General features: G+C 40.8%; 1 protein-coding gene across 22 annotated transcripts in view; it reads right to left on the bottom strand.

The window, feature by feature from the left end:
* inpp4b (inositol polyphosphate-4-phosphatase type II B) overlaps positions 1-25,423 on the bottom strand; it is a 172,717-nt gene that overhangs the window by 3,617 nt on the left and 143,677 nt on the right. For 16 of the 22 annotated variants that reach the window (XM_061678747.1, XM_061678748.1, XM_061678749.1 and 13 more), the window contains 10 exons: positions 20,792-20,975; positions 15,227-15,481; positions 14,155-14,299; positions 8,419-8,594; positions 6,322-6,487; positions 6,117-6,243; positions 5,044-5,184; positions 3,589-3,686; positions 3,183-3,295; positions 2,033-2,187 (listed from right to left, as the gene is read on the bottom strand). In XM_061678747.1, coding sequence (XP_061534731.1) covers positions 2,033-2,187; positions 3,183-3,295; positions 3,589-3,686; positions 5,044-5,184; positions 6,117-6,243; positions 6,322-6,487; positions 8,419-8,594; positions 14,155-14,299; positions 15,227-15,481; positions 20,792-20,975 — 1,560 coding nt within the window. The remainder of the gene's footprint in view (positions 1-2,032; positions 2,188-3,182; positions 3,296-3,588; positions 3,687-5,043; positions 5,185-6,116; positions 6,244-6,321; positions 6,488-8,418; positions 8,595-14,154; positions 14,300-15,226; positions 15,482-20,791; positions 20,976-25,423) is intronic. The other 6 variants (XM_061678741.1, XM_061678746.1, XM_061678751.1 and 3 more) reach the window with 3 other exon arrangements.

The raw sequence follows: 25,423 nt of genomic DNA, 5'->3' as shown, positions 1-25,423 counted from the left end.
CCTGCAACCAGCTGCCTCCTTTCTAGCTAGCCGGCTAGCCCTATCATCTGCCACGCTGTGTTGGATCCTGCTCAACTTTCTGCCATTCATTCTGCCACGGTCACCTCCTCTCTGGTTTCGGTTGTGGCGGTGCCATGAATATCCGTGCAGCTCTTCGGACTCGGCTATCGGACGCCTCGTTACGCCGAGATCGTTGTCTCGCCATTTGCATCCGTGATCCATCATCAACTGCAATAATGAACTACAACTGTGCATATGCAGTACCGGTCCATGGAACGATGGATGGGGACCACTGCTCTGGAGGATTTTGCTTTTGCACCCTCAACTTCAAACTATTAAGAACATCCTTTCTGGACCTAAAGTAAACCTAGAAATGTTTTAGAAGTAGTTCTTGGTCATTCTGAACATTCTAACCCTGGGACAAAAAATGTCTTACTGTAACCACACCCTGTGCACCTGCCTACCCACCAATTAGTTCCATTTGAGCGCACACGTGTTGCCGAATCTGCGTTCGGTTGTGGATCCCCTGCACGGCTACATGCCAACCAGTCGAGCAGGTCTTAGTCACTAACCTACTTTAATATTATGGTGTCCTCTGTGTTTGTTTTTAAAAGTCTTGTCAGCATACCGGAAAGCATGCCAGCCACGTGTTGGGTTGAAGCGCGTTCCAACATGCCGAGCATACATCAACACAAGAGTATTATGGTTGAAAATCAAAACTAACATCTTTGTTTTGATATGTCTTATCTCTATGTTTGCATATTTACAGTACATACGCGGTAGACACATTTTGCAACTTTTGATGAGCCTAAACAGTCATAACAGTGAGGACATTGCAATGTTGTTGGGTGTTGTATTGATGGAAACACGCATGTGTGTGTGTGTGGTGATGGTGGAACGTAACAAGCAGGGTGGGGTGCATGCACACAAAAAGCACGGCACAACTCATGTTAAAGGGTCAGTTCAGCTAAAGAAATGTAAGTTTATTTTCACCATAAATGGAGTTTTAACTACAGTGGTACCTTGATTTAAAAATTTCATTCATTCTGTGACTAAGTTCGTAACCCATTTTACTCGTATCTGAAATTGTGAGTGAGACGCGGGGTACTGAGGTGTTGTGGCATTCTGTGCCGCCAGCTCGCGGTGGCATGTCTGAACATTGCTCATACCGCAAATTCGGACTCGCAACACATAGCAAAATATCGACCCAGTGAGTCAAGGTACCACCGTATATAGTTGCTTACATGATGGCTACCACATAATAACGGGAAAAAGTTTAACAAGATCTCCAGGAACGCTGCATGCCAGGCCACTACGTAGAAAAGTCTCTTTGAGGGCCTATACGAAATCTTGTTCTCATGTGAATGAATGTCCAAAACGGAACCCTTTTTATCAGTCTTCACGTTAAAATGATCGCCACTCAGTTTACTGACATTTTGAGGAACTGCTGAGGCTTAAGACCTAAAAAAAGTGGTGTGACAATGTCAAATGATTGTAATTAGTGTACTGAGGATAATAGTCTCATAATGGGTTGTTACAAAGAAAACAATAAGCCCTATTCAGCAATTAGTATGTATGTTTTTTTTCTTAAGTTTGTTCATAAGAAAGTGACTGAAGAAAAGTATGGTTGAGGTGCAAGTTTTGAATGTAAATTCTCATGTAATGTACACCCTATGATGAAAACCCACAACGTCCAGTACATTGATTCTCAAAATGTAGTACGCGTACCACTCGTTGTGGTAAATGTTCATACTGTGCATAATTTTACAGTGACACACAAGTTTTTTTTTTTAATTCAATACAGTAAATTTGTTAAATTCAGTTCCGTTGTATTTAACTTTTATGTCCAATACATTTTGATTGAATCATTATTTCATGTAGTTTGGAAATGGCCCCAATCCTGGGAAAACAGCATCTTCAAACCTGTGCATAAGCTCATTTAGATGAAATGACCCTTTAATAGCGTCTGATCCCATAGGTTTACAACAGCAGTAATGGGGAACATGAAACTTGATGTGTTTTAACGCCTTACCTTCGCATACAGTCCAGCGCGCGAATGAAGAAGTCCTTGCTGAGCTGGTGTTCGTCACGCAGCAGGGCGCACTGCTCCAGCGTGACGGACATGGACGTTCGGTCTTTGGCACTTTTGCAGCTGGTGAACCTGATGCCGTTCAGACGTCGGCAAATCTGGATATCAGGAAAAAAGACCATTGAGTTCAATAATGAAACCAGGGATGGGTTAACTTTCGAGCTCAAGGGCTAGCTTTGATTTTTTATCGTTTTTTTTAAAAACAGACATCTAGGCCAAGTCATTCGTAGATGAGATAAAACATGAAATCATGGCTTGCTTCACTGATAGTGACGGCTCTTTAGATCTCATGTTGAGAGTTGACAGCAACAGATTCCAAATCCAAATAGCACACATGAACTCTAGACCTTCTATCTGCGCCTTGTAAATGGGATAATGAGGGAATAAAAAACAACCTGTCCTGGTAGTTCCTTGGCAGCAAGATACCACAGGACGCCGGTAAAGTACGGCCTTTGTCTCAATGCAACTCCTCAACTCACTTCAACATTGTTCCTTGGCACCAAGATGCCGGCAAAGTACTACTTTTGTCAACTAAAGCTCCTCAACTCATGTCAACGTACTTCCTTGGCACCAAGATAGCGGCAAAGCACTACTTTTTTTGTCTAAATGAAGCTCCTTAACTCACTTCAACCTACTTCCTTGGCACCAAGATGCCACAAGAAAGGCAGCAAAGCACTACTTTTGTCTAAATTAAGCTTCTCAACTTACTTAAACATAGTTCCTTGGCACCAGCATTTTTGGGGAACACATTCCAGTTTTTCGACTAATAACAGAGGGCAAAACCTGTAAATGTACCAATACGGAATGGGAAATATATCATGTTATTACATATTATATGTTATATGTACATTTTAAGACCAATGCAATAATGTTAGTATTCAAATGATGCTTTCACTGCAGTTTCGTGCAACTACTGACGCTGGACTATAGGAGCCAGTATTAGAGATTGTATGCAAACCATTCCACACTCATACATATTTTTTTTCGGATTGAATTCCAGACGCGTGGTTCATGGAACTCAGAGGGGATTTTGTTTACGACCGAGTGAGAAATTTATGTTCCCCGAAGGCGGAGCAAGACGGTCAGTGCTCACCGCCGCGGCGCTCCAGAGAATCTCGACGTTCTTCCTCCGCTTCGTGACTACATTCTGGCCCAGGGTTTCAAGTAGTTCCTTGATGTCAGTCTGGCTTTGAAAACACGGTAGACCTGGTTTACACAGCACGGGAGAAAAAAGCAGTGAGAATGAGACTCTCTCGTGGTCTAACCACACCTTGGTGATAATAGCCCCCTTTGCACCAACAAGCCGAGGAACTTTGAATTCCTCGCACAAAAGGGTCCTGATGCCCATGTGGTTTTAAAAGGAGCCTGGAGGAACGTTTTGTACTGGTGTAATTTTTCGGTAGAAAAACAAGGGGGAACTTAAAACTATTAGGATAGACAGGGAAGTTCCTGAAAAGGTTCCTGCAGTCGAAAAGGGGCTAAGGACTGGGTCAACTTACATTCACGTGGCACCTTTTCGCTCAGTGTTTTGTAATAACACTCCAGCGTCTCAAAGTTCTTCTGGTTGATCCTCTCCTGAAGGGAAATATCTCCAAATCTGTGGAGGAAGTGGAAGCCGTTTATGTGACACTGTTTATGGTTTTTAACAGTGGTTCTCAAACTGGGGTCCTCGAGCCATAGCTTGGGGGTGCGCAAAATAATTTGCAATAAATTAAGATGTGATATAATTTTTAAAAAAGTGCATAACTACATATCATTATCCTAATAACACAATTGCCTAAGCTCATTTTGAAATGAAAAATAAATAAATAAATAATAATAATTAAAAAAACTAATTTAAAATCAAGAGGATTGCCATGACCTGGATGGCTGAGAATCTACAGACAAAGAAAAATGACATTTTTTAGTAAGCACATTGGTACTTGTATTGATATTTGGCAGTAAGTTCAAAATGGTTAGCCCTAACCCTAACCCGTTTAGATATGGGGACAGCCGCACCAATTAAAAATAAATAAATAAATAAATCACAGGACCCTTTTTGGTATTTTTACAATTTAAATCTTTCTGCAAATAAATCATGGAATTGACAATATTTATATTTGGAATTTGAGAGTTGTGAATGGGTCATAGAAAAACAAAACAAAAATATAATTTTTTCTCAAACATATACCTAGAAATAGCAAAATCATAGAAAAGGATAATTTTGCCTTGTTCTTAATTTTTTCCAGACCAGCGCTCTATACAGTATATAATATAATATATCCATCCATTTTCCGAGCCGCTCATCCTCACAAGGGTCGTGGGAGTACTGGAGCCTATCCCAGCTATCTTCGGGCAGGAGGGAGGGTACACCCTTAACTGGTTGCCAGCCAATCGCAGGGCACATAAAAACAAACAACCATCCGCACTCACATTCATACCTACGGGCAATTTAGAGTCTGCATGCATGTTTTTGGGATGTGGGAGGAAAGCGGAGTGGCCGGAGAAAACCCAAGCAGGCACGGGGAGAACATGCAAACTCCACACAGGCGGGGCCGGGATTTGAAACCCGGTCCTCAGAACTGTGACGCAGACGCACTAACCAGTCGTCCACCGTGCTGCTAATATAATATAATATAATATAATATAATATAATATAATATAATATAATATAATATAATATAATATAAATCTAGAATTATAGATGTACTAGTACAAGGATAAAGTTGTATTTTTGAATTCCACCAATTGAAATATGACTTTGACTTTAATATCACAATATCAACTTTATCCTGGCAAAATACAACTTTTTTTATTTGTTATTTTTTTTTAATTCCTATGGGATTTAGGGGTACCATGGCAGTTATGTTTAATTGGTGTTAGGATTATGAGTAGGTCCTTGGAAAAACTTCTCCCTTGTCAGTAGTCCCTGCACCCAAAACATTCGAGAAGCCCAAAGTGTGATCGGCGCTGACCTTTCAGCAAGGGTTTGCTGCTCGTTGACGCCCACGTTAAAGAGTACCGGAAACACGCGCAGAGGTCGGCCTTCCTTGATTTCCTCTGGCATGTTCTGGAAGGCGGTGCCTGGCAGTGGGACCTCCACAGTGAAGTGGTTCCTGAGCAAAGATATATGTCCACACTGTAGTGATTGTTGTACCATTTTGTCATCAAGATTCATGCATATACTGTAGAAGAAAGCAACTTTCAAATAAATGTCCACTGTAGCGACTGATGTGCAACTTTGACATCAAGCTTTACACACACTGAAAGAAACAACTTTACGAATAGCTGCCCACTGTAGTGACTGATGCCCACTTTGACATAAAGATTCATGCATACAGAAGGAAACAGCTTTTGAATACTGTAAAGGTCCACTGATGCCCAACTCTGACACCGAGACTCTCGCACACAGGAGAAAACAGCTTTTCAATGTCCACTGTAGTGACTGATGTGCAACGTTGACTTTTAGACTCATGCATATAGAAGGAAACAGCATTCAAATAGTTGCCTATTGCAGTGACTGATGGCCAACTTTAACATCAAGCTTTAGGGACATAGAAAGAAACTGTTTTTGGAAAAAAAAAAGTCCACTGTAGTCATTCATGTCCAACTTTGACACAACTCATTCACGTAGAACTGCTCCAGAATAAATGTTTACTTTAGTAACTGATGCACAACGTTGACATAAAGACTCTTGCACACATAAGAGAACAGCTTTTGAATGCCCGCTGCAGTGACCAATGTGCAATTTTGACATCACGATTTATGCACATAGAAATAAACTGCTTTTGAATAAATATCCACTGTCGTCACTGATGTGCAACCTTCGACATCATGACTCATGCAAATAGAAGAAAGCAACTTTAAAATAATTGATTGATGGATAACTTTGACATCACAACAAATGCATACAGAAAAAAACGCAACCTTCCAATAAATGTCCACTGTAGTGACTGAGGTGCAACTGTGACATCAATACTCATACATATAAAAGGAAGCAACTTTCAAATAAATGCCCACTGTCGTGACTGATGCGCTGAAGTCTCACCGTCTGCCTCGCACTACAGGCTGAAGGTCACTGAGGTGCTCCGTCTGGGCCCGGGTCACCTTGAACACCACCCTCTGGAGGTCCGCCACGCCCACCTCCATGTCCTCCAGCATGCCGATCTCTTCGCCTTGGGACGGTTGCCACGCTGACGTTAGCGCAACGTATCCACACAAAAACCCACTATCGTACTGTACTGTACTCCTACATTGTAATTGGCTTATTTGCGGTTCCAAACTGGCGAACTCACTGTAGGTGCTGAGCAGGCTTTCAAACTGGGCCACCAGGCCGACCAGGTGGAGCTGCCTCAGGAAGCCTTTGTCCTGAATTCCTGCGTACAGGCGCATGACGAAACCGCACGCCAACACTGCCAACTGGTACGCACAAACGCACACACATTTTAATGAAATGATGTTCATAAAAGCTCCCTCATTATTCAGCATGTTTGCATCCATACACAGTCAAAGGAGCCAGAGTGCTCGTTTTTCCGTTAGCCTTTGAGTTGAAAGCAAGGTGGCTAGCTGCCTGCAATCTTACGCGCCATCCCGAGTGGAGGTACACTCGCACTCGCTCTCGCACTCTCACTCTCACAATAACTCACACACACGCACGCATGCAAACGCACTCGCACTCTCTCATTCTGCAACTGCAACATGTCTGCATGAAGGTGACCAACAGGAACACACAAATGCTATTTTAGAGGTGGCAAAAGTACTCACACTTGAATTGTGTGTCACCAAAACAGTGTGGGGCGTCCTTACCTTCAACAAGTAGGCCGTGTGTTGCTGAGAACGCACACGCCAATAAACTTAGCTTTTACAGCTTGAGTGGTGATGAGTTCAATGTTCCTTAGTGTTTATTCAACCATTATCCCTTTGTTATGCAATGGGCATACTGGGTAATTAGCGTGCTCGAGTGAATGGCAACTGTTTGCAAGAGGCTATAAAGCAATAATTAAATGACTTAGTAGTGTATTACAATAAAATTCACTACTGGATATGGTTGAGATTATAGTCAGTCTCACATTGACCTTGCAGTAAACTACGAAAGAGATAAAATGCACGACGCCCCCTGCATGACCAAAGGAGCGTGCGCGCGCCTCATCGGCCCAAGAAGAACGACTTCAAGGCGACTGATCAGCTCATTTCATTCCAATCCATTTGGTTTTTATTCATTTTTAATTTAATATACATCCATTTCTACTGATTATCATGGTATGATAAAATCTAACATTTGTAATTCCATTCAAATACAGTTGTATTCACGTTTGATAAACTGCTATTTAAGTTTAATTTAGTTTCTTATTGACGTATAATTCAGTTTTATTACAATAAATTATTAATGTAGTGTATTGTTTATTTTATTTTTAAGTTTAATTTAATTTAATTACACATATGTGGAGGATTATCCTGTTCTTTATGATTTGGATCCATTGTATTTTATTTGATATTTTTTATTTTTTGTTTGTATGTGCCCTGCAATTGGCTGGCAACCAGTTCAGGGTGTACCCCGCCTCCTGCCCGATGACAGCTGGGATGGGCTCCAGCACGCCCGCGACCCTAGTGAGGATAAGCGGCTCAGAAAATGGATGGATTTTTTATTTTATTCATATCTATGTTATTCACTTTTTTCTGTTTATTTTACTCATATTTAATTTACATAAATTTTATTTCATGCGTGTCTGATTTAATTGAATTTACATTAATACTAAGGAAAATTATTTTATTCATGTTAAATTTAATTTTCACCCATTATATTTCATTTCATGTTTCATCAAGTTTAATGTACATTAACTAATTACATTTGAATGAAATAAAATTTCATTCAAATTTCATTCAATTTACATGCTCTTTATTTCTGTTTTATCCATGTTTAATTTTAAGTAAATTCCCACCAATGTATTTGTTTTCCTATTTTGTTAAGTTGTATTCATCTGAATTCAACACACATGCATTTCATTTTATTCACATCTAATTCAATTCATTAATTTTATTTCATTGTAATTTACATTTATTACATGATTATTCTTTACTGTTCAATTACTTCATTCATATTTGATGTGATTGTCATCCCTGTTTCCATCCATTTTCCACACACCACATGGCCTGCAATCAAATTTAAATAAATTATTTTATCATTATTTAGTATTTTACGTTATTCATATTTTGTTGATTTTTATTCATGATTAAATATTTGTATTTATCCCTCCATCATTTTCTCCCGCTTAATGTTTATTATTATTATGATTGGGAGTAGTATTTTTGTGATGATTATTATTGCTATTGTTGACGTTTTTTTGACTTACAGCCTGACTGAAGACGACGTCTCTCCTCTGCTGAAGCAGGAATCCCTGCGGGATGCTGCAGGCGGCTTCCTGCAGGAGCACAAAGGTGACGGCTCTCTTGGCCTTGTCCACCACCTGTGTCACGCACTCCTTCAACCTGGCCACTAGGGGGCACAGCTGCTCCCGCCAGTCACCTGCTTTGCCAACATGGGAAAAACAAAGAAGAACTCTTACGAGCTTAACGTTTACTCTCAGTCTTCCGCGTTGACCCACTGGCACAGATAGCACGGATCTCTTTCCGTTTTCTAGGACATTTTGCGTTTCAAGGGCAACTTTTTATACCGCATCAGAATGCATAATAGATGATTTACAGTTAACGGCGGGTCATTAAACCATGAAATTGCCTCAGCGGAAAGGACACAACGTGTAGGAAACAAGACTGAATGAAAAGCAAATGACATCAGCAGTGTGCATTCACCATCAGCAGTGTGCATTCACCATCTCGCACCACATGGGTATCAACTGTGTAACTGATCGAGATAATAAAAACAATAATATACAGTGTATAATAATAATAATATTTAAATGTCTCCCCAGATATAGTCGGACTTGCCTCCACACACAACTTGGGCTCTGGTACCAGTCCTCTTGAGAGGGGTTGGACTCTCTTCCACTCTGGAGTTGCTCACGGTGACAGGCGCCGAGCAAATGTGGGTATACTTATTGCCCCCCGGCTCGGCGCCTGTACGTTGGGGTTCACCCCGGTGGACGAGATGGCAGCCTCCCTCCACCTTCGGGTGGGGGGACGGGTCCCGACTGTTGTTTGTGCCTATGCACCAAACAGCAGTTCAGAGTACCCACCCTGTTTGGTGTCCTTGGAGGGAGGTGCTGGAGAACGCTCCCGCTGGGGACTCCATCGTTCTGTTGGGGGACTTCAATGCTCACGTGAGCAATGGCAGTGAGACCTGGAAGGGCGTGATTGGGAGGAACGGCCACCCCGATCAGAACCCGAGCAGTGTTCTGTTATTGGACTTCTGTGCTCATCATGGATTGTCCATAACGAACACCATGTTCAAGCATAAAGGTGTCCACACATGCACTTGGCACCAGGACACCCTAGGTCGCAGTTCGTTGATCGACTTTGTGGTCGTGTCATCGGACTTGCGGCCGCATGTCTTGGACACTCGGGGGAAGAGAGGGGCGGAGCTGTCAACTGATCACCACCTGGTGGTAAGTTGGATCAGATGGTGGGGGAAGATGCCGGTCCGACGTGGTTGGCCCAAACAGTCATCCTGATTAAGTGTCACTCTTTACTTTCTCTCCACTACATTCTCTTTGCCAGTCACTGACAGTGACAGCAGTGCTATCCCTCCATCCATTCATCCATTTTCTGTACCGCTTATGCTCACTAGGGTCGCGGGCGTGCTGGAGCCTATCCCAGCTATCTTCGGGTGAGAGGCGGGGTACACCCTGAACCGGTCGCCAGCCAATCGCAGGGCACATAGAAACAAACAACCAATCGCTCTCACATTCACACCTACGGGCAATTTAGAATCTTCAATCAACCTACCACACATGTTTTTGGCATGTGGGAGGTACCCGGAGAAAACGCACAGAGGCACAGGGAGAACATGCAAAATCCACACAGGCGAGGCCGGGATTTGAACCCCGGTCTTCAGAACTGTGAGGCAGATGTGCTCACCAGTCGACCACCGTGCCGCCGACAGCAGTGCTATGTACAGTATAATAGCGCTTGGCTCTTGCTGTTGACAGTTACGCACATCCGTAACCATGAAAAAGGTCGATACCTTCTGTAGTTTGAATGAAAACTGGCTGCCTTTCTCTCGCCTTCTGCTCTTTTTCACTCTGCTTCCATACTCTTTTTCATACTCCCTGCCAACAAGTCTATTTTGCTGCCGTCTTCCTGAATCAAGTTTGCGCACGCACAATAAGATGGAGCCGCCCATTGTACGAAAAGGCTCCGGGCCATAGTTTCGACACCTCCGTTGTCCTGGAACGACTTTATCCTTTTAATAAGCAACTCTCTTCTTGTAAAACTAAGACTATTTTTGAATAACATTTAATGACAACTTAATTTTCATAATATATTGACTACAATTAAAAAAAACATTTTTTAACAATTCACTCTTGGAATATATATGTTTTTAAAAAAAATTAATTGTAAAAATCACCTTTTTCTTGTAAAATTTGGAATATTCTTAAAAAAAAAAAAAAATTTTATGACAACTTTATTCTTGTAATAGGCCACATTGTTTCTAGGTAAAATGACAACATTATTCATATACAACCCCAATTGCAATGAAGTTGGGACGTTGTGTTAAACATAAAAACAGAATACAATGATTTGCAAATCATGTTCAACCTATATTTAATTGAATAGACTACAATGACAAGATATTTAATGTTCAAACAAATAAACTTGACTGTTTTTAGCAAATAATCATTAACTTGGAATTTTATGGCTGTAACATGTTCCAAAAAAGCTGGGACAGGGTCATGTTTACCACTGTGTTACATCACCTTTTCTTTTCACAACATTCAATAAACGTTTGGGAACTGAGGACACTAATTGTTGAAACTTTGTCGGAGGAATTCTTTCCTCTTCTTGCTTGATGTACAGCTTCAGCTGTTCAACAGTCCGGGGTCTCCGTTGTCGTATTTTACGTTTCATAATGCGCAACACATTTTCAATAGGAGACAGGTCTGGACTAAGTTAATGATTATTTGCTAAAAACAATAATGTTTATCAGTTGTAGTGTATGCAATTAAATATAGGTTAAACATGATTTGCAAATCATTGTATTCTGTTTTTATTTATGTTTAACACAACGTCCCAACTTCATTGGAATTAGGGTTGTATAATGACATCATTCATTCTTTTAATATTCTGACTTTTCATTATTGTAGTATAAGAATTTCCATTCCTTTTATTTATTCTCACAATATTACAACAATATTCCTCCAAAATTCTTGTAATATTCTTTTTTAAATTTGTGTAAAACTTTGACTTCATACTTGCACATAAACTACAACAAAAATATCGTATTATATCTTATTTTTTTGTAAAAACTTTTTTTTCGCATAAAACCAATGTTGCAAATAATTGTTTTCTATTTTCAGCATGGCCCTAATATTACTTTCTTGACAACAAAGGAGCTCTGTGGACCCTGCCAAGCAATGAGTTATTAAAGTTTAAAATTATGCTGATCTCTGTTTTAATGATAACATTGTGTTGTTTTACAATAAATCACAAATGCTTTCTATTGTCTTCATGATTTATTATAACATTGTGGTTACAAGCGAGATTCAAAATTTTCGGTTTGCAGACGAAGCTTGTTTGTATAATTCCCTTAGTCGTCAACAGGGGGCAGTGTTGAATCAATGCTGTCCCCTCGCTTGCCGCACACGGACACACAAACACACACACACAGTGAGCAGCCACTCTGGAGATCTCAGTAGAGGTTGAGCTAGGTCTACAGAGGCCTGCGTGGTCAAAATCTGGCAGCAAGTCAACGGACGGTAAAAGCAGAGCGAATCAGAGTCACAAGTCAAACACTGTACTGCGCAAATTGTTATTTTTTTGGAGGCTGAAGCCAGTTTCACTTAGCAAAATGAAATTATGTAGGCATGTCCATGCTGAGTAGCTCCACAAAAAAAAAAAAAAGTCTGAAAACGCCATGCCCTAATTGACACAGGAAGCCTGACATAGTATCAAGCAGTCATTGCCAAGGGTCAAAAGACTACTTCTGGATTCCTTGTACAATTACAACCAAAATTTGAACCAAGTATACTAGACAGATAGCAACGCTAAATTAAATTTCGTATTGAGACTAAAAACTAGCCGAAGTAAAACAGAATATATGTGCATGAATGAGAGGGGTGGTGGGGGAAGAATGAGGCTACAGGGAGAAGAGATAGCAAGGGTGGAGGACTTTAAATACTTGGGGTCAACCGTCCAGAGCAATGGTGAGTGTGGTCAGGAAGTGAAGAAACGGGTCCAAGCAGGTTGGAACGGGTGGAGGAAGGTGTCAGGTGTGTTATGTGACAGAAGAGTCTCTGCTCGGATGAAGGGCAAAGTTTATAAAACAGTGGTGAGGCCAGTCATGATGTATGGATTAGAGACAGTCGCACTGAAGAGACAACAGGAAGCGGAGGTGGAGGTGGCGGAAATGAAGATGTTGAGGTTCGCTCTCGGAGTGACCAGGTTGGATAAAATTAGAAATGAGCTCATCAGAGGGACAGCCAAGGTTCGATGTTTTGGAGACAAAGTTAGAGAGAGCAGACTTCAATGGTTTGGACACGTCCAGAGGAGAAATAGTGAGTATATTGGTAGAAGGATGATGAGGATGGAGCTGCCAGGCAAGAGAGCTAGAGGAAGACCAAAGAGAAGGTTGATGGATGTCGTGAGGGAAGACATGATTGCAGTTGGTGTTCGAGAGGATGCAGGAGATACGCTTACATGGAAAAGGATGACGCGCTGTGGCGACCCCTAACGGGACAAGCCGAAAGGAAAAGAAGAAGAAGAAGATTGAGACTAAAAACTCCCAAAATGCATTTCTACCAGTAGGAGCTGCCGATGAATCCCTTCATGACGGGAGCTTTATCACGCACAAGGCATTATTTTAGGCAAGCTCTCACCTTGTGGCGCTGACTTATTATAGTTTTGTGTTTCATGGTGAGTCCTCAAACTCACTGCCATGCTGCGCCCACACAAAAGGTAAAATGTTGTGTAATTTAGCGCCATCCAACTGTCTATTATACTTGGTTCCAGTTTGGTCACAAACAGACGGTACTCCAGGAAGAGCTATGAGGAATTTACTTGTGAAGGACGCCTGATCCCAATAATCCGAAAACATCTGCTTCAAAGCAAAATGGCAGACTTCCTGTGCATCTTCAGGACCTTCCAGGATTTTCTGAAATTGTTTTGTGGGTCTACTCATGACAGACATTCCTACCACATTTCCTGTTGCCAAGTGAAGCTGTCTTTGGGGCTTGAATTTTCAAACGCAACTTTAATTAGAGTTTCATGTTTTGGGGCGCGTCATCAGAATTCGCCGCCATGCTGCGCCCACACACAATGATGAAAATCACATTTTTCACCATTTATTGTTATTCATCTGTCCAGTATATAAGACTCAAAATTGGTCATAATCAGAAAAAATATCAGGGACAAGTGTGCCTTTGAAGCACATATGGGAATGGACAAATGAGCCTAAAATGCCCAAATTCATACCAAAATAGCAGTCTTCCTATGTCTTTCCAGGCATGTTTTTTTTTTGTTGGGCTGCTCATGATAAACATATCTACCCAATGTTATGACGCTAAGCGAAACTGGTTTTGGGGGCTGTATTTTCCCAAAAATATTGACACGGAATCAAGACAATTTTAGCACTGCGTTCTTCGGCCCAAATTATAATACTATATTAAAATTTTCCAAACAAGTACAGTGGACCCCTTCGTATTTGCGGGTCAGCACAAGTGGATTCACCTATTTAAAATGTTTTTTTTTTCTCACTTCTTTTCAATGTTTGAATTTTTTGGGGGGTAACCCCATCTTTCTTGGAAAACGCTTATCAATGGCATATCCCCCGCTTGCTGAAGAATTTTTGGGGTAAACATTTTTAAATATATATATAATTTTTTTCCCCCAGTGCAATTATAATGGCGGTCGCGGATTTTCACTATTCACGGCGGGGCCCGGTCCCTAATTCCTGCCGATAGTGGGCGTCCACTTACCAGGGTTGTGTGAGGTGATGACGTCGGCGAGTTGTTGCTGCTCGCCGCCGCGCTCCTTCTTGCTGCGATCGTCCTGGTCGGCCAGCTGGTCCACCATGGCGATGACACAATTGAGACGCTTGGCCACGCTGGCCCAAACCCTGTCCTGCACGAGTCCAACAATCACACACTGCACACTCACTGCACTAACCAAGCAACCAATAAATCAACAGGAAGAAAACCCACACCACTCCAAACAACAAGGCAGATAGAAAATTTATCATGTGGCCAAAGTTTCGAGGAAAATATTTCCCAAAAAAGAAAAATTCAACACTGAAAAGCGGTTGTGCACAAACGACAAGTTGTTATTCTCATGAAAACTTCGTCATAAATCTTTTTTTAAATTCCTATAGGAGTTCCGATAAAAAATAGACAAATTCATTTATACAATGGATATGAAAAGGATACATACCTCTCTTTAAATTCTAGGTTTTTGGAATATAAAATTGTGAGACCAAGATAAAGATTTTCCACCATTAATGTGACCTACAACATGTAAAGTTCAAATAAAAAAAAAAAAACAATGAAATATTATAGATTATATTAGGGGTGTTCGATACCTTTTTCTTTCTTTTATTCCCTCTTGACTACTCACTGATTCCAGATAATTATGAAGAAAGACCTTTCTTCCTTCTGACGTGCATGATGATTTGCCGATGTGTCAAACCACTGCAGTGTGGTGCCAACTACTGGCGAGGAGGACTCCCTTGGTGTCAGATTATTATTTTTTGCCTTATGTATTGGGGGCAGGTTTCGGCAGCCTTAATGAGTACCAGATACCTTAAAATAAGGGCGGTATCGGCCTGATACTGATTCCTGGTAGTGGTACTTGCATATCCCTAGTTTTAATGTGACTGGTTAATTGTGAACACCCCAACCCCCTAGCCCTAACCAAGTTAATCGCCTCATCAATTCTTAACCACAACCCCCGACCCTAACCCCGTAACCCATTTACTGAAACACAGGAAATGGTGTTGCTGCTCAGGACAATATAAACAATAGAATAGATTAAATATGACAAGAAGACACTTGCCCATTCCTCCTCGTCGTACTCTTTGTGGTGGGGGATGGAGTCTTCGCCTCGCCTCAGGCCCTGTGTCCCGTCTATGTTGTTGCACGATGGAGCCTCGTCGTCACCAGGGAGCGAGGGCGACACCGTCCGGATGGGACTCAGGTCTCGGTTGCCACCCTTCTGGTTCTTGGACACGTAGCCGGGCTGGGCGGTGTGCAGTGCCAACAAGGCGCACTTGACCAATTCATCCTTGAGCGTGTGGACAAATTGCTCTGTCTGCAGCCAGTAAGAGACAAGAGGCGGTGGGATGAGACACACAGCCGACGTTACTGCGCCACTACACCCAAAAGGCAACATTGGAGGAAGCAGGACTGACAGAGTGAGATTGAGGGAGGCCTTAAAGGAAGACCGTGTAGATTCTCTGTCATTCAGCTCACGGTAATCCGCAAAGGATAAACTGGACTCTTGTTTGTTGAAGACGTTTCATCCTTGAATCCAAAAGTCGTCTTCAGTTCTAAATTTTACGTGTGGAGTCCCCCTATTTATGTCTCTGGTGGGTGTTTGCATGAGTGTTGTTGTTGCCAGGTGTGGCCAGTGAATGACCGTTTTGCCTAGCAACCGGTCTTTCACCTGCCTGGTGTCAAAATGGTTCATTAGTGGCAAGTTTCCCTTGCAATGAAGGAGGACATTCTCAATCTCCCCCTTTGTTTACAGAGGGCCAAATGGCACATTTTTAAGCGATCGTTTTGTATGGATTTACTTTTGACAGTATACAGGCAACTCTGAATTTGCACAATGGTCACTGCACCAGACTATTGCAATATTAGTCATTCGAACTGCTAGAGGACTCTGCATCTTTTTGCACAATTGTCAAAAAAAAATAAAAAAAAATGTACCGTCATTACCAGATAACTAGCAACCCTTCACTGCTCAGTGACTGTTTTTTTGTCAATGTCTTTATGTTTGCATGTTCTCCTCGTGCCTGCGTGGGTTTTCTCCGGGCACTCCGGTTTCCTCCCACATCCCAAAAACATGCATTAATTGGAGACTCTAAATTGCCCGTAGGCGTGACTGTGGGTGCAAATGGTTGTTTGTTTGTATGTGCCCTGCGATTGGCTGGCAACCAGTTCAGGGTGTACCCCGCCTCCTGCCCGATGACAGCTGGGATAGGCTCCAGCACGCCCGCGACCCTAGTGAGGAGAAGCGGCTCAGAAAATGGATGGATGGATAAAGATGATTCTGATTCTTCAATGTAGTACCACGTTGTGCTTCAACATGCCGGACAGCACTGAGGTCTACTAGAAGACATGCAGCATAAGTGAAGAAAAATAAGAGCAAGAAGAAGTTGAGGCAGAGAAGGTCCCCAACAAACCAACTACAGTATTATTTGGTCCCACAGAGCAGAGAGAATTAACTGTATGACTGTGAGTATTGTTATTTGCTGTTTGTATGTGTTGCTCTGCAGTGTTAAAAAAACAGTTGTTTGAAGTTTTGTAATTAACGTAACACCAATATTAATTTCTGTTAGCACGTCTACAGCGTTTTGCATTAAATGTTAGAATTTAGCTAACTGATGTTCATTATTATATGGTTTGTTTAATACTTTGGTGTTTAAACATACATTGTTTAATTATATTTTATGTGTCAGTTTTACAGTAAACTTCCATTGGGAGTGACAAAGAAACAGCTTGAATTAAGCATAACATGCCCCCTTTCTTTTTAGAGAACAGCATGAGCGAGCGTCTTTTTCATTTCCTACAAGTGATGTTATATGATAGTCTCCCATTTTTTCGGGTGAGTGAGAACAGATGCTAACAAATACTTTAAAAACTTTAAATGTGTTCAAAGCCTGTGGGAGAGCTAAAACCACAGTGGTGTCTTGAGATATGAGTTTGACTCGTCCCGTGACCATGTTTGTAACTCAAATAATCTTTCCCTATTGAAATGAATGGAAATGCCATTAATCCGTTCCAGCTTCCCTCCCAAAACATACAAAAATATTTTTTTTAATGAGAAAAGTAGCACTCTGTAAGACTGTACTTTATAAAAGCATACAGTAATGACATATTTAAATAGTATTAAAAATAACTCAACCGAATCTTAAGGCAGTACTGTACAATATGTATATATATAACCCCAATTCCAATTAAGTTGGGACGTTGTGTTAAATTAGCCTGTTCACCTGTGGGATGTTCCAAACAGGTGTTTTTTGCCACCTGTCCCAGTTTTTTTGGAACGTGTTGCAGCATAAAATTCTAAGTTAATGATTATTTGCTAAAAACAATAAAGTTGATCAGTTTGAACATTAAATATCTTGTCTTTGTAGTGTATTCAATTAAATATAGGTTGAACATGATTTGCAAATCATTGTATTCTGTTTTTATTTATGTTTAACACAACGTCCCACCTTCATTGGAATTGGGGTTGTAGATGGCTTCTTTCACACCCCTTTAAAACCAGTGGTCCTCTCTGTCCAGAATTTGAAAATTGCTGTCCTCAAAGGAATGTCCCTTCTTTTTTAGATGCAAGTGAACTGCTGACTCTGGACCCAAAGAGGCTGCCATCCAACATCATGCCATGTGTTTGTATAGGGGTTGTTTGGTCTCTCCACTGAAGAGGTGACTGGACTGTGCACCTCCAGGGGACATAACAGACCAGAAATAGTGGGACTCTACACCTAAATTTAGAACTAAAGAAACCTTTTGAATTGAAGATGAAAAGTGTTGCTGAAAAGAAGACATTCTGGCCGGTAAGCGTAAACAAACAACAAACGATTCAATTACTTGGACAGGTGACATCTCCGAGGAGCGTGCCTCCTTTGATAGCGACGTTCATAAAGGACACGCCGATGCCACTAGCCCTCCCCTCTCCCGCCAGGGCGCAAGTGATAAAAGCCCTCCTGAGTCATGTCGTCGGCGATCCAATTACAGTTGATCAAACGAGAAAGCCTTCATCAGTAAGCTCCAAGGTCATTACAATTCACAGTCTTTCTGTTATAAAACTACAACTTTGTTCCTGTAATATTTTGGAAGAACGCTCATAAAATGTAAACTTAATTCTTTCTTTAAAAAAAAAAAAGAACTACTGTGACTGAGTATTATCATAAACAGTGGTCGTGAGCATACTTTTATGTTTTGGATAAGTAACAATTGGAGCTTTTGTGATCTCTTCAAACAGCTGCTGTTAACGCAGAGACGCACGCACTGTTGTTGTTGTTGCCGGTGCATTGGAGTGATAATGTAACAACTGCTCTCCTGCCGTGTAAAAAAAAAAAAAGAAAAGAAAAAAAGTGGCATTTGGCAGCGCCGCAGGATGCGTCCTCAAAATGGATCTCAAAGCGAGAAGCTTTTTGTGAGCGAGGAAGCGCTTAAACTGCGACTTTGCGTTTCCTCTGTGCTTTTCTTTCGCTTTTACACACAAACCCACAAGACGCCACCTCGGAGACACTCTGCAATTCACTCTACCTGCATGTGCGTGATTACCGAGGAAGAAAAAGGGGCCTTTGTGGACTCCCCTGTGCGGAGAAACAGGAACAGAACAGAAGAAAAAACTGATATAAAAATAGCACATTTGTACGTAGCAGGAGGCTTGAAATCTCCTCCTGCAGGGTAGATTACATTACATAAGACATTATTCGCCTCAGAACGCGACCAATCATTTTAATGACATACACTCGAGCTTTTCCCCAACACAACACGACTTATTCAACATAAACTACGATGGCAACTTAAATAGAGTGATGATACAGAAAGTAGGCAGTCCTAATAAAATTAACGCGATAAAAAGAGGGAACGATAAAATGAATGAAAAGTAGTGTGAAAAACAGGCTGGCAATTATATGTGGGGCGAGACTAAATTTGACTGGTTGCTCCAAAGTAAGCACATTATTATTATTATTATTGTGATGTTATCCCCCGAAAATACTTGGAAAGCCCGAGGGAGAGATTAAAATGAACAGAAAATGGAATAGCAAGAGATTAAAGTTGTACGTTTACAAGAATAAAAAACAGCTAATGGTACAAGAAAATATGGTAATTTCCCCAAAATTTAAATGTACTTTTACAAGAAGAAAAGTTATACATTTAAATAGAATAAAGTTATCATTGGTTAAAAAAAAAAAGAACAATTCTAAGTTTATGATTATTTGCTAAAAACAATCAAGTTTATCAGTTTGAATATTAAATCTATTTTCTTTTTAGTGTATTCAACTAAACATGATTTGCAAATCATTGTATTCTGTTTTTATTTGTTTAACACAACGTCCCAACTTCATTGGAATTGGGGTTGTACGAGATTAATGTAAAAATATAAAATTATAATAAGAATAAAATGAAAAGAACATTCATAGTGCAGATGTCTAATCACACATGGACACACACACACACACACACACTCGCACGCACAGACACACTCACACACACTCACACACACACAGACACACACACACACACACATACAAACACACACATTCTTGAGATTCCAATCAGAGATCTCTGTGCCCCCCTGGCGGGCGCCCACTGACCGTGGCAGACATTTCCTTGGCAGGTACGTGCATGTCTAATCAGGGAAGAGAGCAAAGCGAGCGCGGCATTTAATGCGGGCTGATTGGGCTCCTTTCCACGCTGGCTAAAAACAATCTCTGGCACAACAGACTGCAGTCTGACAGCAGCAGATGTCCTTCATTAATTACGCTGATAAAAAAAAAAGATGTCAGCAGCGGGCGCAATGCTCCCATCAACCGCGAGTTCGGCATCAAGTCACATTCATTCCAGAAACAAGTTGTAATATTCCAAGAAAAAAATCCTATGTTTGGAGAAAACACATTGAAATTATGAGTCATTATGCTCGAAGAATACACTTGTGATATTATCAGAATTAAATTGTGGTTTTCTCAAAAAAAAAATCCTACCTTTTAAAGATATTTTTTTCATATTCAGATTATTAATAAACCAGAGAAAAAAAGTAATAACACTAAATGAATAAAGTTGTATTTTTGGAGAAAAAGTGTGATGTTGAGTCAGATTTTTTTATTTTAAAAAAAGTATTATTTTCAGAAAAGAATTCTCATGACATTTATTTTCATAATTAAAGTCCCTTTTTAAAGTCAAATATATTTGAGATAAACGTAGTAATAGTGCACCAATAAAGTTGTATTTTTTTAGAAAGAAATTTGTATTATTGCGATTAGTCTTATTAAAAAAATCTTAAGTCTGATTATTTTTCAAGAATAAAAAGTTGTAATATAACGATTACAATTGTAATGTACAAGATTTTTGAATGTCCCCCAAAATATGACAATATTACAAAAAATCATATGAAACTAAAGAAATGTTTTACTAGTGCAATTAGAACAAAGTAATATTTATTTGATAAAAAAAGTCAGAATATTAGCAGAATAAAGTTTAGTTTAGAAAATGTCATAGTATGAACATAGTCATATTTACCCCCCCACCCCAAATTATCATAATGTTATGTGAATAAAGTAAAAAAAAGTCATATAATTAGAATAAAGTCCAATTTACTTAATAATACGGGAAAACAATGTGCATATGCGAATGGACCGACGACTATTATGGGTTTCCTCACCTTATCGGCGAGGTTCTTGAGCGCCTCCCTCAGGCCGGGAGAGGACTGCTCGTGAGCGGCGTACAATAGTTGGTCCGCTAAGCTGCTGATGAGCGGCTGGAGGAGGCTCACACTGCTCAGAACCTCCTGAGCTTTGGCCGTGTGCTCAGGCGAGTAGTAGATACACTGGTAGGCCGTGCTGAAGCTGCAGCGACAAAACAACAAAAAACACATTTCATCATCTTGTTCTCCACTTTCAAATGTAGTGCAGTGAAGCCCCGCTTATTCACAGTTCTGCATTTGCAAATTTGCATACTCATGTCTTTTTTATAGCTCCTATCCTCTTTTGTTCACTGAAAATCTCTGTTAATTGCCGAAAAGTTAGTCGCTGTTTTTTCATGTTTGAGCTGTCCTCTGTTGTTGGCAGACATTGAACGCACCCCGTGTCATTTAGACCAGTATTCTAGCTAATAGGATCGATGAGTCACATGTGGAGGTGCTTTGTTTGTGTTGAATAATTTAACTAATGAACAAAGTTATTTATGTAACATGGGTTCAAGATTGCTTACATGCTAGAAGCATGCTTCTCATGCGTGGCCTGTAAAGGAAAAAGTTGTAATATTACAAGACTAAAGCTGGTTTTTTTTTTGGTATAAATTAAGTTGTAACACTCCAGGAATAAAGTTATATTCATGTTTGAAAAAACAAAGCAAAAAAAAAAAAAACGAGGTTCCACTGTATATATAATTTATATACAGTGAAACCTCGGTTTATGAATGACCTGGTTTAAGAACAATTTGGTGTATGAAAATATGTTTTCATCAGAAAAATTACCTCGGGTTACATACTATTTTCGGTTTAAACAGTCTTAGCAGAGCCACGGAAGGCTCAGAACTTTGTGCCGTATCTTGCGCCACAGAAACATCATAAGCTCTGTGCTTCAGGTGTCTTTGTTTTTTTGCATAAAATGGCCACCACATCCCACAATGCTGGCGGCCATTTGAGGCGAGCAGTAAACGTAAACATTACTATACCCAAAAAGCCCAAGACACTGCACAATGATTTGTTAGCGAACCCTCTGTTATTTCATTATCAGAAATTGTGTTTTCATCTTTTTCATTTCATCCTGGCTTCAGGAGTGAATTGGGCATCATCCATCCATCCATTTTCAACACCGCTTATCCTGGTTAGGGTCGCGGGACGCTGGAGCCTATCCCAGCTGACTTCGGGCGAAAGACGGACTACCCCTGAACTGGTCGCCAGTCAGTCGCAGGGCACATATAGACAGGGACAACCATTCGCACTCACATTCACACCGTCACTGAGTGGGAACTGAACCCACGCTGCCTGCACCAAAGTCAGACGAGTGTACCACTACACCATCAGTGACTGAATTGGGCATCATTAATTGGTTAAATCATTCCTTTTGTAACACCATGTCATGGCCGTCTGAAGAGCAGATTCCTACACCCAACCTTCAGTATATGGGGTTGGACGAACTTGTACCACGAAAGCTCTTTGGCTTGCGAGCCAGATTAGACCAGTCACAGTATATAAAACGGACCTTCGCCAATGTCCCACGTCTGCAGTACATACGGGAAGTTGTTTTGTTGGGCAACCTTCTGCCAGGTCACATTAAGTCCGACACTAAAACCCCCAGGAGACTATTATGTGACATGTAGTCCCAGAAGTGCTTCCACAAGAACGACGACTACTTTGTTCAATTCAATTCTGCTCGACAATATATCTTAAACCCATCCGGTGTTGTGAAAAAGCCTTTGTCCACTCTCAGATTTGTTGTTTGTTATTTAACAGGCTACTCCCTAATTCATATTGCTTTGCTGGAAAAATATAAAGTGTTATATATCTGAATATATAGAAAAGAGGCTGTTAATGTAAGATTAGATCACCCTAACACGGCCTCTAGGGTTCCATTACAGGCACACTTTTATAAGAGCAATTAAAGCGGGACTGAATGTATTAAAGGAAGATAAATGCCGGGTGCGCTTGCGTCTGCGTCCTCCCAAAGAATACGAAACGCAAATATTGATTAAACTCTTCTGGGGCCCATCCTGCAAGACAAACTACATCAGACGTGCCGGTCATTGCCAAATTCGGCCGAAGTAAGGTTTTTTAATAGATGCTGAAAGCTACACACACTCATACACATTGACACACAACAGACTCCAGCAGCTGAACGCCCCCACCTCTAGGGTGCGGGAACAAGGACAAATTGCTCTTTTATTGGCCTCCCACTAACACCTCTGAGCTTCAGCTTCTTCTCTCTGTTTGTGTCCAGGTGTGATGGATTAATATCACAGTGAACAGATTGCAGACGGGTAAATGAAAGCCAGTATATAGTGTGTCTGCATATCACACGTGCGTGGCCAATGGCTTTCTGGGTAAGGATGAGTGGTAAACTTAGTTATCACATTTTTGATGATTCGGAATTTCGATCAATTGTAAATTGTTTCAATCAAATGTTCATATCAGAGGCGAGGCGTAATGGCGGCATAATAGGTTTCAGTATGGGGGCGAAACAGTCAAGAGAGCGCAATAAATTTGTTGCTAAACGGACAGTTGCGTACACACATACAGATTTTTAACAACATTCAATAAATGTTTGGGAACTGAAGACACTAATTGTTGAAGCTTTGTAGGTGGAATTCTTTCCCATTCTTGCTTGATGTACAGCTTCAGTTGTTCAACAGTCCGGGGTCTCTGTTGTCGTATTTAACGCTTCATAATGCGCCACACATTTTCAATGGGAGACAGGTCTGGACTGCAGGCAGGCCAGTCTAGTACCCGCACTCTTTTACTATGAAGCCACACTGTTGTAACATGTGCAGAATGTGGTTTGGCATTGTCTTGTTGAAATAAGCGGGGCATCCATGAAAAAGACGTTGCTTGGATGGCAGCATATGTTTCTCCAAAACCTGTATGTACCTTTCAGCATTAATGGTGCCTTCACAGATGTGTAAGTTACCCATGCCATTGGCACTAACACAGACCCATACCATTACAGATGCTGGCTTTTGAACTTTGCGTCCATAACAGTCCAGATGGTTATTTTGCTCTTTGGCCCGGAGGACACGACGTCCACAATTTCCAAAAACAATTTGAAATGTGGACTCGTCGGACCACTGCACACTTTTACACTTTGCATCAGTCCATCTTAGATGAGCTCGGGCTCAGAAATGCCGGCGACGTTTCTGGGAGTTGTTGATAAATGGCTTTTCCTTTGCATAGTACAGTTTCAAGTTGCACTTACGGATGTAGCGTCAAACTGTATTTACTGACATTGGTTTTCTGAAGTGTTCCTGAACCCATGTGGTCATATCCTTTACACATTGATGTCGGTTTTTGATGCAGGTCGCGGCCATTCAATATTGGTTTTCGGCCTTGCCGCTTACATGCAGTGATTTCTCCAGATTCTCTGAACCTTTTGATGGACCGTAGATGAAGAAATCCCTAAATTCCTTGAAATTGTACGTTAAGGAACATTGTCCTTAAACGGTTGTATTATTTTCTCACACACTTGTTCAGAAAGAGGTGAACCTCGCCCCATCTTTGCTTGTGAATGACTGAGCAATTCAGGGAAGCTGCTTTTATAACCAATCATGTCACCCACCTGTTCCCAATTAGCCTGTTCACCTGTGGGATGTTCCAAATAGGTGTTTGATGAGCATTCCTCAACTTTCTCAGTCTTTTTTGCCACCTGTCCCAGCCCAAAAAATTCCAAGTTAATGATTATTTGCTAAAAACAATAAAGGTTATCGGTTTGAACATTAAATATCTGGTCTTTGTAGTGTATTCAATTAAATATAGGTTGAACATGATTTGCCAATCATTGTATTCTGTTTTTATTTATGTTTAACACAACGTCCCAACTTCATTGGAATTGGGGTTGTACATTAAGCCAGTTCAGTCAGCACTGATTGTTGATTTTTCACTATGGATAGAAATAATCAGAGAAACAAAGGCAGAGCCGACGTAAGAGGTGATCCAGAGAGGGGGTATAAGACAAAGAACAATTACGTATTTCATGTGAAATACGGGCAACTTTCGTAGACCATGTTCTTTTCCTTGGTTTTCCAATGAGGGAAGAGGAAAGGCAGCGAGTGGAGCCCAACCGAAGCAGATTCACTGATTTCACCATAGACAAAGATAAAGATTGAGACACATGAACAGGTAATTAGTTTTTTCATTGCATATATGTTTACACTGTGACTCAATACAGTTCTGTACACAAATGTGTGTTTCAATACATCAGTTTTTTCCATTATTGGCTATTTGTTAGCCTAGTACATACTGTACATACTGTGTGTGTTTGTATGGGTTTTATGATTACTGTTTAGAGAAAACTGACGAATGGGTTCAAAAAACATGTCTTAGCAATTGAGGAAAAACTAATTCTGTTTTTTATTTGCATTGTACAGTTTCTAGGTAAATTCAATGGTGGAAAATTTTTTGAAATGATTCTGGTGTCATTGTCTCCCATTACCCCAAAGTGGGATTGTACTGGACCGGCTCATTGAAGCAAAGTAAGTGCACAAATTACAACAACTACATTCATCGCAATGGTGATTTGGAGTTTTAATCATTTATTTCCAACTGTGTATATGCCAGTCCACCAAAATATTGCCTTGCGTG

This window comes from Phycodurus eques, chromosome 6, assembly GCF_024500275.1.
Source record: "Phycodurus eques isolate BA_2022a chromosome 6, UOR_Pequ_1.1, whole genome shotgun sequence".
NCBI classification, from domain to species: domain Eukaryota; kingdom Metazoa; phylum Chordata; class Actinopteri; order Syngnathiformes; family Syngnathidae; genus Phycodurus; species Phycodurus eques.
The sequence above is the reverse complement of the archived record's forward strand: the minus strand, read 5'-3'. Positions and strand labels throughout refer to the sequence as shown.